The 17,932-nt window shown below is 41.8% G+C and overlaps 1 protein-coding gene across 4 annotated transcripts in view; it reads right to left on the reverse strand.

Annotated features, from left to right (window-relative positions):
- STXBP6 (syntaxin binding protein 6) overlaps window positions 1-17,932 on the reverse strand; it is a 219,006-nt gene that overhangs the window by 46,284 nt on the left and 154,790 nt on the right. For all 4 annotated transcript variants that reach the window (XM_043549055.1, XM_007069352.4, XM_043549056.1 and 1 more), the window contains exon 4: window positions 14,274-14,439. In XM_043549055.1, coding sequence (XP_043404990.1) covers window positions 14,274-14,439 — 166 coding nt within the window. The remainder of the gene's footprint in view (window positions 1-14,273; window positions 14,440-17,932) is intronic.

The raw sequence follows: 17,932 nt of genomic DNA on the forward strand, positions 1-17,932 counted from the left end.
CTCAAAAAGTAATAGCAAAAAAAAATTTAAGCACATCAGAAGAAAGAAGCCTGCTAAACAACCATTGGGGCCACTGGATGATTGAAATGTTAAAGAAACACGCAAGGATGATAAGGCCATTGCAGAGAAACTAAAATAATTCTTTGCATCGGTCTTCACGGTTGAGGATGTGAGGAAGATTCCCAAACCTGAGCCATTCCTTTTAGTTGATAAATCTGAGGAACTATCCCAGATTGAGGTATCCTTAGAGGAGGTTTTGGAACAAACTGATAAACTAAACGATAAAAAGTCACGAGGACCAGACAGTATTCACCCAAGAGTTCTGAAGGAACTCAAATACAGGGGTGAAAGTAACTTAACAGACTTACCGGTACACAGGGTAGCCGAGGTCCTGGGCTAGGTGGTGGGGTGGGGGTGGCTCTGGTCCCCTGGATGGGGGAGGGGTCGGGTGCCTCAGGCATAAGAGGGAGGGGCCAGACTCTTCCAGCCAGCCCTTCAGCGCTGCCTGGCCCGCACCACCCGGGGCTCCGGCGGCAATTTAAAGGGCCCAGGGCGCCGGCTGCTGCCAGGAGCCCTAGGCCCTTTTAAATCACCGAGCCTTGGTTCAGCTTCCCTTTTGCTCCCGCACCCCACCTCCACCCATCAGGGGCCCTGCCAGTATGGTCGACTGTGTACTGGCAGCCACTTTCTTACTGGTATGCCGGGCTGGACCGCACCAGCTTACTTTCATCTCTGCTCAAATGTGAAATTGCAGGACTACTAACTGTAGTCTGTAACCTATCATTTAAATCAGCTTCTGTACCAAATGACTGGAGGATAGCTAATGTGACACCAATACTTAAAAAGGGCTCCAAACATGACCCCGGCAATTACAAGCCAGTAAGCCTGACATCAGTACCAGGCAAACTGGTTGAAACTATAGTAAAGAACAAAATTGTCGGACACATAGATGAACATAATTTGTTGGGGAATAGTCAACATGGTTTTTGTAAAGGGAAATCATACCTCACCAATCTATTAGAATTCTTTGAGGGGGTCAACAAACATGTGGACAAGTCTATTTAGATTTTCAGAAAGCCTTTGACAAGGTCCCTCACCAAAGGCTCTTAAGCAAAGTAAGGAGTCATGGGATAAGAGGGAAGGTCCACTCATGGATCAGTAACTGGTAAAAAGACAAAGTGTTGGAATAAATGGTCAGTTTTCAGAATGGAGACAGGTAAATAGTGGTGTCCCCCAGGGGTCTGTACTGGGCCCAGTCCTACTTAACATATTCATAAATGATCTGGAAAAAGGGGTAAACAGTGAGGTGGCAAAATTTGCAGATGATACTCAAGGTAGTTAAATCCGAGGCAGACTGTGAAGAGCTACAAAGAATCTCTCAAAAACTGGGTGACTGGGCAATAAAATGGCAGATGAAATTCAATGTTGATAAATGCAAAGTAATGCACACTGGAGAATATAATCTCAACTATACATATAAAATGATGGGGTCTAAATTAGCTGTTACCACTCAAGAAAGATCTTGGAGTCATTGTGGACAGTTCTTTGAAAACATCCACTCAATGTGCAGAAAAAGTTCAGAAAAGGGCAACAAAAATGATTAGGGGTATGGAATGGCTTCTGTATGAGGACAGATTTATAAGACTGGGACTTTTCAGCTTGGAAAAGAGATGAATAAGGGGGGATATGATAGAGGTCTATAAAATCATGACTGGTGTGGAGAAAGTAAATAAGGAAATGTTATCTATTACTTCTCATAACACAAGAACAAGGGGCCCCCAAATGAAATTAATAGGCAGCAGGTTTAAAACAAACAAAAGGAAGTATTTCTTCACACAACACACATTCAAACTGTGGAACTCCTTGCCAGGGGATGTTGTGAAGGCCAAGACCATAACAGGATTCAAAAAAGAACTTCATATATTCATGGAGAATAGGTCCATCAATGGCTATTAGCCAGGATGGACAGGGATGGTGTCCCTAGCCTCTGTTTGCGAGAAACTGGGAATGGGTGACAGGGGATGGATTACTTGATGATTACCTATTCTGTTCATTCCCTCTTGGGCACCTGGCATTGGCCACTGTCAGAAGACAGGATGCTGGGCTAGATGGACTTTTGGTCTGACCCAGTATGGCTTTTTTTTTTTTTTAAATAAAGACATTATATGGGAATATAGTCATCAGATCTTTATATTTAACATGGGTTACTACACCTATAATTTGTCATTTCTTGGCAGGTGGTCAACGAAGAGTCTGGGTTAGAGTGCCACTCTGCTTTGAGCTGACTGGCTTGATAATACAAATAGGGTGGGACCAGCACAAATCCAGGTCCCGTTCCCCCCCCCCCCCCCCCCCGACGTTCTTGTTAAACCCTGGATTTGTGCTGGAAATGGCCCACCTTGATTATCATACACATTGTAAGGAGAGTGATCACTTTAGATAAGCTATTACCAACAGGAGAGTGGGTTTGTGTGTGTGTGTGGGGGGGGACCTGGATTTGTGCTGGAAATGGCCCACCTTGATTATCATACACATTGTAAGGAGAGTGATCACTTTAGATAAGCTATTACCAACAGGAGAGTGGGTTTGTGTGTGTGTGTGGGGGGGGGACGGGACCTGGATTTGTGCTGGAGATGGCCCACCTTGATTATCATACACATTGTAAGGAGAGTGATCACTTTAGATAAGCTATTACCAACAGGAGAGTGGGGTGGGGGGAGAGAAAACCTTTTGTAGTGATAAACACCCATTTTTTCATGATTTGTGTGTATAAAAACAAACATCTTCTGTATTTTCCACAGTATGCATCCGATGAAGTGAGCTGTAGCTCACGAAAACTTATGCTCAAATAAATTGGTTAGTCTCTAAGGTGCCACAAGTACTCCTTTTCTTTTTGTGAATACAGACTAACACGGCTTTACTCTCAAACCTGTCATAATTCCTTGAATACCTTGTCAAATTCATCAGGAAAGCTGTCAGGTCCTGCAGTTTTACCACTTTTCATACTTGCTATTGCCTCTAGGATTTCTAGTTCTCATAGAATCATAGAATATCAGGTTTGGAAGGGACCTCAGGAGGTCATCTCGTCAAACCCGCTGCTCAAAGCAGGACCGATCCCCAATTAAATCATCCCAGCCAGGGCTTTGTCAAGCCTGACCTTAAAAACTTCTAAGGAAGGAGATTCCACCACCTCCCTAAGTAACGCATTCCAGTGTTTCACCACCCTCCTAGTGAAAAAGGTTTTCCTAATATCCAACCTAAATCTCCCCCACTGCAACTTGAGACCATTACTCCTTGTTCTGTCATCTGCTACCACTGAGAACAGGCTAGATCCATCCTCTTTGGAACCCCCTTTCAGGTAGTTGAAAGCAGCTATCAAATCCCCCCTCATTCTTCTCTTCTGCAGACTAAACAATCCCAGTTCCCTCAGCCTCTCCTCATAAGTCATGTGTTCCAGACCCCTAATCATTTTTGTTGCCCTTCGCTGGACTCTCTCCAATTTTTCCACATCCTTCTTGTAGTGTGGGGCCCAAAACTGGACACAGTACTCCAGATGAGGCCTCACCAATGTCGAATAGAGGGGAACAATCACATCCCTCGATCTGCTGGCTATGCCCCTACTTATACATCCCAAAATGCCATTGGCCTTCTTGGCAACAAGGGCACACTGTTGACTCATATCCAGCTTCTCGTCCACTGTCACCCCTAGGTCCTTTTCCGCAGAACTGCTGCCTAGCGATTCGGTCCCTAGTCTGTAGCGGTGCATTGGATTCTTCCGTCCTAAGTGCAGGACCCTGCACTTATCCTTGTTGAACCTCATCAGATTTCTTTTGGCCCAACCCTCCAATTTGTCTGGGTCCCTCTGTATCCTACCCCTACCTGCCACCGTATCTACCACTCCTCCTAGTTTAGTATCATCCGCAAATTTGCTGAGAGTGCAGTCCACACCATCCTCCAGATCATTTATGAAGATATTGAACAAAACCGGCCCCAGGACCGACCCTTGGGGCACTCCACTTGATACCGGCTGCCATCTAGACATGGAGCCATTGATCACTACCCGTGGAGCCCGACAATCTAGCCAACTTTCTACCCACCTTATAGTGCATTCATCCAGCCCATACTTCTGTTCTGTTATTTCTTTATCTAAAGTTTCTTTATCAAGTTTACTTATCTCTGGCCAGCCTGCTACTTCCAGATATTTTGAATAACTTCAGAGCTTGGAATGTCTAAGTTATAAAAGTTGTTATAATACACAGCAAAAGTAGCACATATTTCATAAGGGTGTGTAACTATCTTTTGTGCTAACTGTTCCTAACTGGTGGAATAATCTCACAGCAGTTTTACAGAGCCACAACAAAAAGATGGAGCTCACTGATCTACAAGATAAGTTTGGAAGAAACTTTGTTTATTTTAAAAAATGACATTAACAAAACTATTATTTTCTTCCATAGCAAAATATTGATAACAAAATGTTTAACCACACACTTTTTTCAAGATCCTGCACCAAATGACAGATTATTAGAATTGCAGACTTTGCTAGGTAGAAGTGGGCAAAATTAATATTTTTGTGAGGTGTCAGAACACATTATAGGACTATATAGTCTTTTCTGCTGTTACCTCCCAATGAAACTGCATAAGTATTGCCTTCAGAGACACTAAGAACCAGCTTAATGAAAAATCTTTCTTCCTAAGAAAAGGATTGTTTGAAATCACTCAGCTGGGAATATTTAAATGACTGCTACAAGGTTGCTTGAAATTTAATGCAATACATATTGTGATGGTGTTACTTCAGATAAGCTTCTGCAGATATGCAAAAGATGAATTTTGACACCAAACACCTATTTTCTTCCTTGCTAACACAATGTAGGTCATAGGTAAAATCTGATGTACCATCAGCAAACGTAGACTCAAGATATCACTGCAGGGAGTGGGGAACAAGCAAATACACTCTATCGGCAAAATAGCTAATGGCACAAGTGCCTGCGTCAATTGCGGTTCGCAGCTTTCTCTGGAAAGCACAGAATGAAGTGACACATTTTTTGTCCATTTCATTTCTGCCCACCTGGTACAGACTAGCAGTGCAACACTTGCCTTAATTTTGTTTAAATTCTCCTCAGCTGCTACTTGGCAAGGCTATAAGCAGCAGCAAAGGCACTGGAGCTATCTGAAGACTGCAGATTCAGAAAAACGGTATTGCATTGGTTCAGTCACACTGGTAAATGGAATGTTCAAGCCTACTGTGATGACCTTTGTCCTCTCTCATTTTTAACAGCTCAAGTGAGGGGGAGGCTATTTCACAGTTTAAATGACCATATCATTTGCAGAACATTGTCAGTTAGCAATACAGAAATAATGCCACCTTCTTTGTTACCTTCACCATTAAATCAACATCAACCAAGGGTCTGTTACAAAATGGAAGGAGTACTACCTCTGTTTAAAGCAGGGGTGGAGGTGTCCCCCCTCAATTAATTGGCGACTTTTAACCTGTTGCATCAACGTCTGAATACATGGGAAGGGTCTGTGGTCTGTGATTCAGGCCCCAGCCCTAGTGATCAGGGTGACCAGAGATGGGGTGGAAGGGTCAGTTTGCTCCAGGCCTGCCGTTTCAGCGGGCCCCCAAACTGAGTGGCATTGTGACCCAGCATGTAGGGTTACAGTGCCACTCAGGGTTGGCGGTCCCTCTGTTGTGTTCTGGTGTGTCGTAACTCTCTGTTGTGACAGAGGGGCCATAGGGGCAAATATGAGTGGCACTGCAACCCTGTATGCCAGATTGCAATGTCCGGAGAGGAGAGCTGGGCCAAGCCCCATAGGACAGGAGCCAAGCCACCACTACAGTGTGATTACAGTGGAGGTTTGTTCTCCAACTCCCAGCCCTGGGCCACCCCTTACTGGTAATATTGTGGATGCATGTGGAGGGGGCCTCATTTTCAGATTTTGCCCCAGGCCCCGCAAAACTTCTGTGCGGCCCTGCTAGCAATGCCAACTGACTCTGCCTGCCTCAAAAACTTGTTCAGTAACATGTGGATGGTGCTGCTGCAGTCTGAGAGAGAGAGAGAGAGAAAGTGGGTTTTTTGAGGTGAGGGCGTTTTTGTGTGCAAAATATACACATCTCTTTCACCAGCTCTACTTAACATATTTACACCAGATACTAATGAGACACTTGCATTTCAATCTTCAATTGTACTTGTTATTTGATAAAATGTATGTTAATACATATTTCTAATGTAATCAAATGAGAAAAAAAAAGAATGACCAGCCAGCATTAGACTTTAAACAACAGACTTTATCCCTGAAGGAACCGTATACTCCATACAGTAAGCCAAAAAACAATGCCTGGCCCATACAAAAGCTACCTTAAAGAGATGGGAGGAAGCCACAAGTTTCAATCTGGATTTTGAACACCCCAGAAGCTAGAGAGTATTTGAAGGATCTACTGTTTTGGTTCAACAAATTACTAGAAAAGGGTCACTTGAAAAGTCTGTTCTGAATTTAGATTCTAACTTTCCCCCAGCAATCCCTAAAACTGAGTTGTTTACACATGATGTTTTAGTTCAGGCCAATTTCTGCTTTCCCCCCATTTTTAACTTTGTGATATATATCACTGCATTTTCTATTAGTGTCTCTGAACAGTGTGGTTTCAGACAGAAGTTCTTTGGAATATAATGGACTCATCCCTGGAAATAGTTAAAGATTTCTCTTCACTTTCTTAAAGAGTTGTGGATAATCCCAGTGAGACTCAATAGTCTCTTGCTTCATAAAACAGATTCTAACCTCAATGAATGGGGCTGTTTCTGGTCACTTAATAGCTATTCTGTTTCCCTTCAAAGTCATTGACCTACTAATGCATCTCAGGTTTGCACAGGTTTGAATATAAAGGAAACGAAATAGCACCGAATTCTATTCCATATTACTAAGAATCTCTGCTTTCAGATATCCTCTAAGATTTTTATGACAAATATTTTCTCTCACTCTGTAGGAGATACATGTATTTATATACAGGAAAAAGGTGAGACCATAAATTGTAATACAAGCCAAAACGTTTTGTTTTAATATTATGAAAGCTTCTCCTTCTAGTCTATTGCTGCTATGTTGACTCTTTACAGGAGAAGGCTCATTGGTTCATGTGATAATAAAGATTAACAGATTAATACTTTTGCCATGTATTACACATGTAAGGAATAAACAGTAGTAACCAAATGTCCGCAGTGAAAAAAAAATCCCCAGTTTTATATGACAGCTTTCTACCAGCTAAGCCAAACTCATCTGTGCCCTTTTCTTAATAATACCGACTTCATTTAGGTTTTCATAAAGATCTTGGCACTTGTGGTAAAACTGTGCTTTTAAAACTTCAGTAGATTAAGATGTACCTTTATGTATACATACACAAACTACAATTTTGTAATTATACTGTATATTGTTTTATATATAAATTGTTAATGTTACATTAAGGTTATGGAACTGAATGCTCAAACTCAGGAAATACAGATGCTAAATTTGAAAGTTTAATTACCTTCCCATCCAGTGGTGCTTACATATTACATATGGCCTCTAATTATGAGATTTGATGGTATTTTAAAAATATTTCCCAACAGTCCTACAATAATAATGGATACAGTTTTTTGGTGAGGGATTGGCAGAGGATTTCCTATTGTCAGGTGGTGTTGAGAGGCAATGATCATTTGGGTTTTGTGGCCACACTGTTAGCATAGTTGTTATTATTATGTGTTTCTGGTAGCAACTACAACTTGCTAGGCACGGTACAAACACAAAAAGGAGGTACAGCCTTGCCATAAAGAGCTCGTACTCTAAAATGAGAAAGCGCTTATAGGGGAAAAGGGAACAACAAGTAATCAGGTCGAGAGATTTGCCAATACCTTGGAGAGCAGTGCCTTTTAAAGTAGAGACTAACCTTTTGACTTTGAAGGCAACATCAGAAGATTCAAACTGCTACTATGGAGAAGTGAGGAACCAGTGGAGGAAGAGCTGATATGGTCAGAATGACATGTCAAGGAAAATGACTATGGAGGCACTGTTTTGTATGGGCTAGAGTGAAACAATGTGAGCGTTAGGAAAGTTAGAGAAAAGGTTGCATCATTCAAGAGTACAGATGAGGGACTGCACTAGAGTTAACTTCAGAGAAGTAAAGAAAGAGGTATTACACATATGTTGGAAGAAGTGGCAGAATTTGGACACGTCAGATGTGCGAGGTGGGAAGAAGTACAAGTAAAATGAGCTCCAGGATTATGAGCCTGAGTGACAAAGCAAATACTGGTGTTGTCAAGATTAAGAAAACTGGGGTAATGGTTTGGGATAGAAGAAAACCAGCTCATTTTTGGCTATGTGCTGCTTGCATTAAGTTGACAGCGAGACATTCACAGTATTACCAACTTTAAGAGATCAAAAATCAGGAGTCGGACCCCCCAAATAACGAGATTTTAAAAAAAGATTCTATTGTGTTTTTTAGGTCAGTCTCTTGATTTTTGACCCGTCCCTGCCCATCCCCATGGTGTGTGCCTGTGACAATTAGCATTGCCTGCTCTCCCACATGTACTGGATAAGGGAATTTTGGCCCTTGCTGCAAGAGCTCTCACCCCCACATCTGCCTAGCCTGTTCTCCATTATCATCACCCCATCAGTTCAGCCCCTCTACCCATCAATGCCCACTACCCTCCCAGTTCACTCTTCCAGCACTTACCCCATCTGCTTAGAACCCATCATCAATACAGACCCCTCCCAACCTTCTCACTTCTGCCCCCCTGAAGTTCCAGGCCATAGTTCAGCCTTCCCAGCCTCTCCTCTGCTCCCCTTAGGGTTCTTCACTCTGCCCAGACCTCGGGGGTTTCAGTGGGGTCCCCCTCTCACTTCCCAGGCTGGCAGGGGAGCCCTGGCTGCCCCAGAGCTGACTGACAGCAGGATACTCTCCTTGCTCTGGCTAGGGCTCCCACTGTCAGCCTGCCCCACAAGGAGGGGCTCCCACTGTCATCCCAGGGTGGCTGTGGCTCCCGCTGTCAGTCCTGGGGCTGACTGACAGCGGAAGCCTCTCCACGTAGGGGCCCCATGAGGAAGGGCTCCGAATGTCATCCCTGGGTGGCTGACAGTGGGAGCACTGAGCAGGGCTGGCTGACAGCAGGAACCTCTCTCCTCGTGGTGGCCGTGGCTCCTGCTGTCAGCCCTGGGGTGGCAGCAGGAGGCATAGCCACCTGGGGCTGATAGCAGGAACCCCGGGAATGACTGACAGCAGGCACCACACCTGCCACAGCGATTTCTAAGTAAAATTAATCCTGATTCATGATCTAGGGATAGAACTTTCAAATGTGAGGTGTCAGGATTAATTTTACTTCGAAATCACATCTCTCACGATTAATTCACGAGAGTTGGCATGTCTGCATTCAGGAACAGATGTCACAACAGGCTGTGGGGTTGGACGAAGTGAAACAGCTCAGAAGACGGAGAGATGTGAGTCATCGGCAGAGAACTGGCAGTTGAAGCCACATGAGCCCATGAGATTGCTTTACGAAAGGGCATAAAGGAAGAAGAGCAACTGAAATGAAAATCACCTCCAAATAGTAGAAGAAAAGCAGAGGGGGAACCCATCAACAGACACACACAAGAAAATGTCAGAGGTAGAAGGAAAATAAGGAGAGAATGGTATAATGAAAACTCAGGGAGGATAAGGTGCTAAGAAGACGGAATGATCATCTGGAGATGATAAGATTAAATTAGCAAAGAATTTGAGACCACAGGTGGGAAAGGAGTGTTCAGTGAATTTAGAGGTGAAGGGGAATAAGATTCACTGGGAAAGGCAGGTGGGGGGTCAAGCAATGGCTTTGAGGATGAACGGTGATAAGAATATGCTCTGCTTGTATGAGGAAGGAGACAAAGGCCAGTGAGGAGGTGGCAGTAAGAATGTAACAAGATAGTATTTGGGATCTGGTTGAGAACATCTGTGTCTGTTTACCTTCCTGGGGGAGGTATAAATCAGGTTATGCCTTTGTTTCACAGTTTGGAAGACTCAGCAAGAAAGAGATCAGAAGAGTTAATCACTCAGGAAACAGACTGAATAGCTTAATTAGACTGTTTGAGTGACAAGTAAATTTTCCTTAATTTCTTCAAGCAAAAGCACATTAGAGAATTGCTGCAGAGACTTATAAAACAAAGTGCTGCAGAATGAACATAAATTCCAGCCTGCAGGATTAGATAAAACCAAACCTGACAGAGGATTCTGATAGTTCCACAGGTTTCCACCTGTAGAATCTTAAGTGGAAGAACTGAGAATCTTCCCATCAGATGCTCTTTCCACTGTTTGGACAAAGGGAAGAGTAGACAAACCCATATAAGGTTTCAGTAGATGTTTTATACCCAATGAATGATTCCGAGTTCATAGTTACTTTAAGCAACACACTTTAATGCTATTATATAGGAATTATGGGAGGTAGCATAAAACGGAGTAAGATGTTGGACTGATTTTCAGAATGGACTTCTGAAAGACAAGACCCAATTTCAGAATGGCTACTTGGAAACTGAGTAGAATAAGCATTTGTGATATAAGCAGCTTTTGGAAAAGCTTTTGGAGGTAATACAGAGAGTAGACTTTCTACTGGCACTTTATGAATGGCTAAAAAAGTTTCTGAGGGAGGTGACCCAGATGGCTGAACTGGATGAATAAAAGTGGAAAGACAAATTAGGCATTAATGTTCTTTTAGTTAACCAGTCTTCGCAAGAAGAGCTCCAAGTGTTGTGTCCAAGTGCTACTCACCATCAAAACAAATCAGTTGGAAGACTGTTGTGGCTCTTGACAGAGAAGTATCGTAAGGCTTTTGAAGATGGGAGCTTCATTTAACTTCCAATCTTGGCACATTCAGATCCATTACTTCCAAAGAATTAATGTGTGGACAAAAGTACAGTTGGACACATACCAACTCAAAGAGTTAAAGATTTGTCAGGTGCAGTGAATACCTGTGTTAATACCTGTGAACACCCACGTTATGAGCTGGTGAAAAATGAGACATTGCTTGGCAAACTCACACTTCATCATCTTTTCTGATCTCACCTCTATGCACTGGGTCTTTTCTACTACTAAAAAGTATTGCAGAATTATTCATCATGTACTTGATCTTCAAGCAATTATTTTTGTGTGTGGAAACTAAAAGAAAGAATTTGGATTGTTTTGAGATAGTCAGGAATCCATCTGCCAGATCCATTGGGTAATACCCAGAAACTCTGTAAAGTAAGACTTGTACAGAGTCCTGGGAGAAGTAATGTCTCAGTCTTGTGCTAAGAAAAGTGACAAGGAGAAGAGGAGGCCTCAAACCTTTCAGACATAGTGCTCCTTTGATTCAGATGTATTGCTTGTGAAAAATCTAGGATCGGCAAGAATCCTGTTGCGTATACTGAAGCCACCAGGAAATGAGTGAGTGAACACTAATGGAAACAAATGTGTGCTAAAAAGAATGAACCTTGGCAAATGAAATTCAGCAATGCCAAACAGAACCATCATATTGACATGTCACTCAAAAAATGACTTCATCTGTTCCTACGGATATGTTACCATTAAAAAAATTGCCTACTTATTAGTATTATGGGCAACTTTTTTGGATATCAGTGACATATAAATCAATGTGCAATGGCAGGCAAACATATAAAGTTTTCATTGAATGAACGTATCAAGGATATGCAGTATGACCTGAAATACTATCGGAGCCCAGAATTCTCGATCTGAATCACACATGAAGACAATCCACTTATATTATGGATATTCTGCCACTTTCATTACAGATTCTGCTGATGAACAAAAAAAAACGTGTCTATGCCTCAGGAATGTGTAAAAGATGCCAAACATGAAGTGAAAACTCAATGATTGGAATTGTACGTAACACTAAGGAGGAAGCAAAGGATTCACTGAATACAAAATTGAGACTGGATGAGAAAATCTCTGTAGTTGTCCCTAAAAAATACAAGGGATAATTAAGACCCTAGAGCAAGAGATGTTAGATAAGACAGTAACTGAGCCATCTCAGTTACTATACCCAACAGTCATGTTAGGCCCAACGTTTTTAATTACAAGCAACATTTTTGTATTCTCAGAAGCTCAATTTATGTACTAAAAGAGATGCAACAGATTCTTGAATCTCTGAAATGAGTTTGACTGTTTGGTACCTTAGATCTGACATTAGTATATGTGCAAATTGAAACAGATCAGAAAAGTAAGGTGAAGACTGTATTTACCATGTGACATTTTTTCTAATCCCCAAATAGCACCTTTTGGACTGGAGAATGCACTTAGCAGATATCAGAGGGTCACGGATGAAGTAGTAGTGGAGGCGAAGGAAAAAAGTACTGTATTACTATGTATATCTAGATCAGTGGTTCTCAAAGCTGGTCTGCCGCTTGTTCAGGGAAAGCCCCTGGCAGGCCGGGCCAGTTTGTTTACCTGCCGCATCCGCAGGTTCGGCTGATTGCGGCTCCCACTGGCCGCGGTTTGCCCCTCCAGGCCAATGGGGGCTGCGGGAAGGGTGGCCAGCACATCCCTTGGCCCGCGCCACCTCCCACAGCCCCCATTGGCCTGCAGCGGTGAACTGCGGCCAGTGGGACCTGCTATCGGCCGAACCTGCGGACGTGGCAGGTAAACAAACCGGCCTGCCAGGGGCTTTCCCTGAACAAGCGGCGGACCGGCTTTGAGAACCACTGATCTAGATGACAGTTCACTCATCTACCATGGCACAACTCTTGTAGGCTATACAGATGATTTTTAGCAAGTTAAAAGAGATGTATTTGACCCTTCATGCCACACAAATGTAAGTTTCTTCACTGGAAAATAAAGTCCTTGGGACACTAGTAGTGGGAGTCTTACTTTAGAAAAAGCTCCACATACCTGTCATCATTTTAACACACGATTTTGAACAACACTTTTTTGAGCAGGTCAAAATGACATGTTGTGATAAACAATTCTGCCCTAGATTATATTAGCACTCTCAACATTGCTACCGCTGCTGGATCAGCATCAGAGTTAGCAGCAGTAAAAAGTTTTGCAAAAGAACAAACACTAGTGCAGAAAATGCCATTGAGAGTCAACAAGGTTTGTAGTGGATATTGAAAAGATACTGGTGTCGGGAGTCCCTGGGTAGTCTGAAGCTGGCACAGCCACCCTTATGCCACCCTCTCCCATCACCAGCATAAAAGAGGCATAAAGAAAGGGGGGAGGCATGGCCAAAGCACAATGCATGGCAGTGATCTCCAGGCACTGCAGTGATCCCTTGGGCAATTAGTTAAAAAAGCTCTGAGTTTGCTCTTGCCATAAGTTAAATGCAGCAGCCTTGTGGACCAGAGATGTGGAATAAACCCACCTCCCTTTATAACTTGGGTTTTACACCTAACACAACTCAGTCAGACCAGAGGACTGGGGCTCCAATATTTTGTCTTATACTTTCCAGTGATCTATGAATTTTTTTTGAGAGATCAAATATATGCTTATATAGTTGCCATAAGAAATTACAAAAAAAGAGCCAGCAATTATTGGGAGAGCTTTCTGCTCTCTGAAGCAGCAATTCACTAACACACACTGACACGTCTTAGAAAGGTGCTAACATTAATAATGCTGGTGCACAAACAGAGATGTTTTGGCATTATAGAGTACTGAATGGGAGTGGTTATTGTTTAACAACAGTTATTCTAATTTAGCTCTTTCAGAAGGGGGCGGGAAATCAATGTTTGCTAAACGGAAAAGAACAAAATCAGTGCGGAAAGGAATTAATTTTTCAAGCTTTTAAGTTGGTATTCTGAAGAACTGAGAGGAAAGAATGCAATTAAAAATGGAACAGTGTTCTTACATCTCACGCATCTTAAAGCAAAATAAATTAAAACCTTGGGGGGTGGGGACGGGCAGGAAGGTTTTTCCAATAAAGTTACAACTCTACTTTCTTAGAGACCAAACTACTCAGTGCCACAGTTGAATGGTTGTCTATTCTGCTGAGCAAACCAGCTCTTTAGGATGACTGATGTCAGCTCATAACCCAGTGAGTAGAGTTATGAGTTATTCCATCAGAAAGAACATTTCTACGGCAACTAGACATGGTTCTTTCTCTTTTGTGCAAATATATGCGACAGTTTTTACTTACAGAATCCAAAAAAGAACACTTACACAGCAATTCGTATGTTCAAAACAATGCAGACACATTAACACAACCGTGTATTCAGTCTACATTATAAAAACAATATAAAACAGACTGAAATACTTCTGGGGATTGAACATGAATTAATCTCCCTTTACTTACCTCCCATAATTTTAGACTGGCAGTTGATAAATTCTGGCTTCTTGTCTGTAAGGTAACGCTGACAAGTGTGGTGAAGAATCTGAAAGAATGTGGATTTTTCGGAAGCCGTGCTTGCTACCCATTGGTCAAAAGCATTTTCAAATAGTAAATCAAATTCTGGAGAATCCTAGAAGAAAAATAACATTTGAATCACTGGTACTATATTTTAAAACTGATTAAAAAGGTACAATGACTCGAGTGAAATCCCTGCAAGCTGCATGGACACTTTTCAAAGACACCATAATAGAGGCCCAACTTAAACGTATACCCCAAATTAAAAAAACATAGTAAAAGAACTAAAAGAGAGCCACCGTGGTTTAACAACCATGTAAAAGAAGGAGTGAGAGATAAAAAGGCATCTTTTAAAAAGCAGAAGTCAAATTCTAGTGAGGTAAATAGAAAGGCGCATAAACACTCCCAAATTAAATGTAAAAATGTAATAAGAAAAGCGAAAAAGGAGTTTGAAGACCAGCTAGCCAAAAACTCAAAAGGTAATAACAAAATGTGTTTTAAGTACAACAGACTCAGGAAGCCTGCTAAACAACCAGTGGGGCCCCTGGACAATCGAGATTCAAACGGAGCACTTAAAGATGATAAAGTCATTGTGGAGAAACTAAATGAATTTTTGCTTCAGTCTTCACAGCTGAGGATGTTAGGGAGATTCCCAAACCTGAGCTGTCCTTTGTAGGTGACAAATCTTTGCAGGTGACAAATTGTCACAGATTGAAGTGTCATTAAAGGAGGTTTTGGAATTAATTGATAAACTTAAGAGTAACAAGTCTCCGGGACCAGATGGCATTCAACCAAGAGTTCTGAAAGAACTCAAATGTGAAATTGTGGAACTATTAACTATGGTTTGTAACCTGTCCTTTAAATCAACTTCTGTGTCCAATGACTGGAAGATAGCTAATGTAACGCCAACATTTAAAAAGGGCTCTAGAGGTGATCCCAGCAATTCTAGACCAGCAAGTCTAGCGTCAGTACCAGGCAAATTAGTTGAAACAATAGTAAAGAATAAAATTGTCAGACACATAGAAGAACATAAATTGTTGGACAAAAGTCAGCATGGTTTCTGTAAAGGGCAATCATGTCTTACTAATCTATTAGAGTTTTTTGAAGGGGTCAAACATGTGGATAAGGGGGATTCAGTGGACATAGGGTACTTAGATTTCCAGAAAGCCTTTGACAAGGTCCCTCACCAAAGGCTCTTATGTAAATTAAGTTGTCATGGAATAAGAGGGAAGATCCTTCCATGGATTGAGAACTGGTTGAAAGACAGGGAACAAAGGGTAGGAATAAATGCTAAATTTTCAGAATGGAGAGGGGTAACTAGTGGTGTTCCCCAAGGGTCAGTGCAAGGACCAGTCCTATTCAACTTATTCATAAATGATCTGGAGAAAGGGGTAAACAGTGAGGTGGCAAATTTTGCAGACATTACTAAACTGCTCAAGATAGTTAAGACCATAGCAGACTGTGAAGAACTTCAAAAAGATCTCACAAAACTAAGTGATTGGGCAACAAAATGGCAAATGAAATTTAATGTGGATAAATGTAAAGTAATGCACATTGGAAAAAATAACCCCAACTATACATACAATATGATGCGGGCTAATTTAGCTACAACTAATCAGGAAAGAGATCTTGGAGTCATCATGGATAGTTCTCTGAAGACATCCATGCAGTGTGAAGCGGTTTAAAAGAGAACTAGTTAAATTCATGGAGGTTAAGTCCATTAATGGCTATTAGCCAGGATGGGTAAGGAATGGTGTCCCTAGTCTCTGTTTGTCAGAGGGTGGAGATGGATGGCAGGAGAGAGATCACTTGATCATTACACCTGTTAGGTTCACGCCCTCTAGGGCACCTTGCATTGGCCACTGTCGGCAGACAGGATACTGGGCTGATGGACCTTTGGTCGGACCCAGTATGGCCATTCTTATGTTCTTATGAAGATTACATGTAGCAATGCACAATTTTAATAAAGCTATTTAAAATAAATTAATTTAAATGACAGACATCCACTTTTATAGCTGGTCTGAAATTCTTTTTTCCTGAAGAAATTTTTGATGAAAATGAAAAGAATGTTTCTTAACGGAAATTTCCAGGGGTATATTCAAGTTTTCAATAAAAACTCAAAACTGAAACATTTCAGCGAAAAATTAGAGTTGTAGTGCCTCATGGGTGTCTAGTGTGCCCTTTCTCCTCTATGAGTGGACTACAGTATACCACCCATAATGCAACACACTCCCCTTTTTGGAAGGGGGAGCTGGCAACATGGATTCTCTGGTTGTGATGCATTATGGGAGATTACTCCAAAAGGGCATTCCAAGCCATTGAGGAGAATAGGGACACATGAAGCAAACTACAAGTCATAGTTTGGGTAGGTTGTCATGTTTCCTAAGAGGCTGCAGGGCTGATTCAACTTTGGCAGCGGGCAGTCAGTAAACAAAATACAGCCACATTCCAAACAAACACTGAGCCAACTGCAAAAAGAAACAGACTCTGATCATGTGATTTGCTTCCTTCATCCGGCAATCTAGGACAATCCATCCATATCAATGACAGGATATCATATATACACTGATGTACAGCAATGAGCTACAACAGGACATGTGTTAGGCCATTGGTACAGGCTTCAGGTATGTTTAGCCTTTTGCCTACAAAGTGCTCCAGTAATTTAATAATGCATGCCCTGGCACGTCTTGCTATTACAGCATGTCTGATTATATTGAAAATTAAATAGAGAAGTTTATTGCACTTAGGGTGACCAGATAGCAAGTGTGAAAAATCAGGACAGAGGGTGGTGGGGTAATAGGCACCTATGTAAGAAAAAAGCCCCAATTATCTGGACTGTCCCTATAAAATTGGGTCATCTGGTCATCCTCACTGAACTGTATTCTTCCACTAAGAAAAACAGTTCCTGGCAGAAGGAAAAGAGAAAATGGTATTGTGTTTTCCATCCTTGTCAGAATATATTTAACAGTAAGGTTCCGAGTAGTTAAATGTTTCCAGACTGCTGCTGACAGGACAGCTTAGCACTTTTGGGCAGGGCCGGTCTGTTTCAAATGGACTTTTCCCTCTCCTTCCCCCTTATATTCTCTCCATACATCACCCCTACAATGAAACAGCAGCCTCCATTATCTTTTCCCTCTCCAAGCACTTAGTAGAACGGGTGTATGGATTTTTTTTTTAATTTTGTTTTTCAGTAATGAGGTCCCAGATGTGCACTGAAAGGAGCTGGTACACAGGTGCATCATCATTAAAAAAGATCATATGACCAATCAGAATGTGACTTTAGACAATCTAGGAACTTAGCCATACTCAATGAGCATGTTTCATTGTATAATGAATTTGTTTTACTTTATACTACATAATGTTTATGACCACAAGATGTGATTTAAATCCCCAACTCCTAATGCTGCACACATTAATTTCTAGCTGGTGCTTAAAAAGGTTTTATCTTTAACTAGCTTGTCCTTTACAAATCTGTCTGGTGCACTTAACACAGATAGAAATTCTGAAAGAAGAAAGACCCAGATAATAAAAAAACAGTGTTATGTTGAATTACATTCATGTACCACTTTAAAGACTGCATCTTTGCTCTTTGGGACTGTAACATTATC

The sequence above is a fragment of the Chelonia mydas genome, chromosome 6 (assembly GCF_015237465.2).
Source record: "Chelonia mydas isolate rCheMyd1 chromosome 6, rCheMyd1.pri.v2, whole genome shotgun sequence".
Taxonomy (NCBI): domain Eukaryota; kingdom Metazoa; phylum Chordata; order Testudines; family Cheloniidae; genus Chelonia; species Chelonia mydas.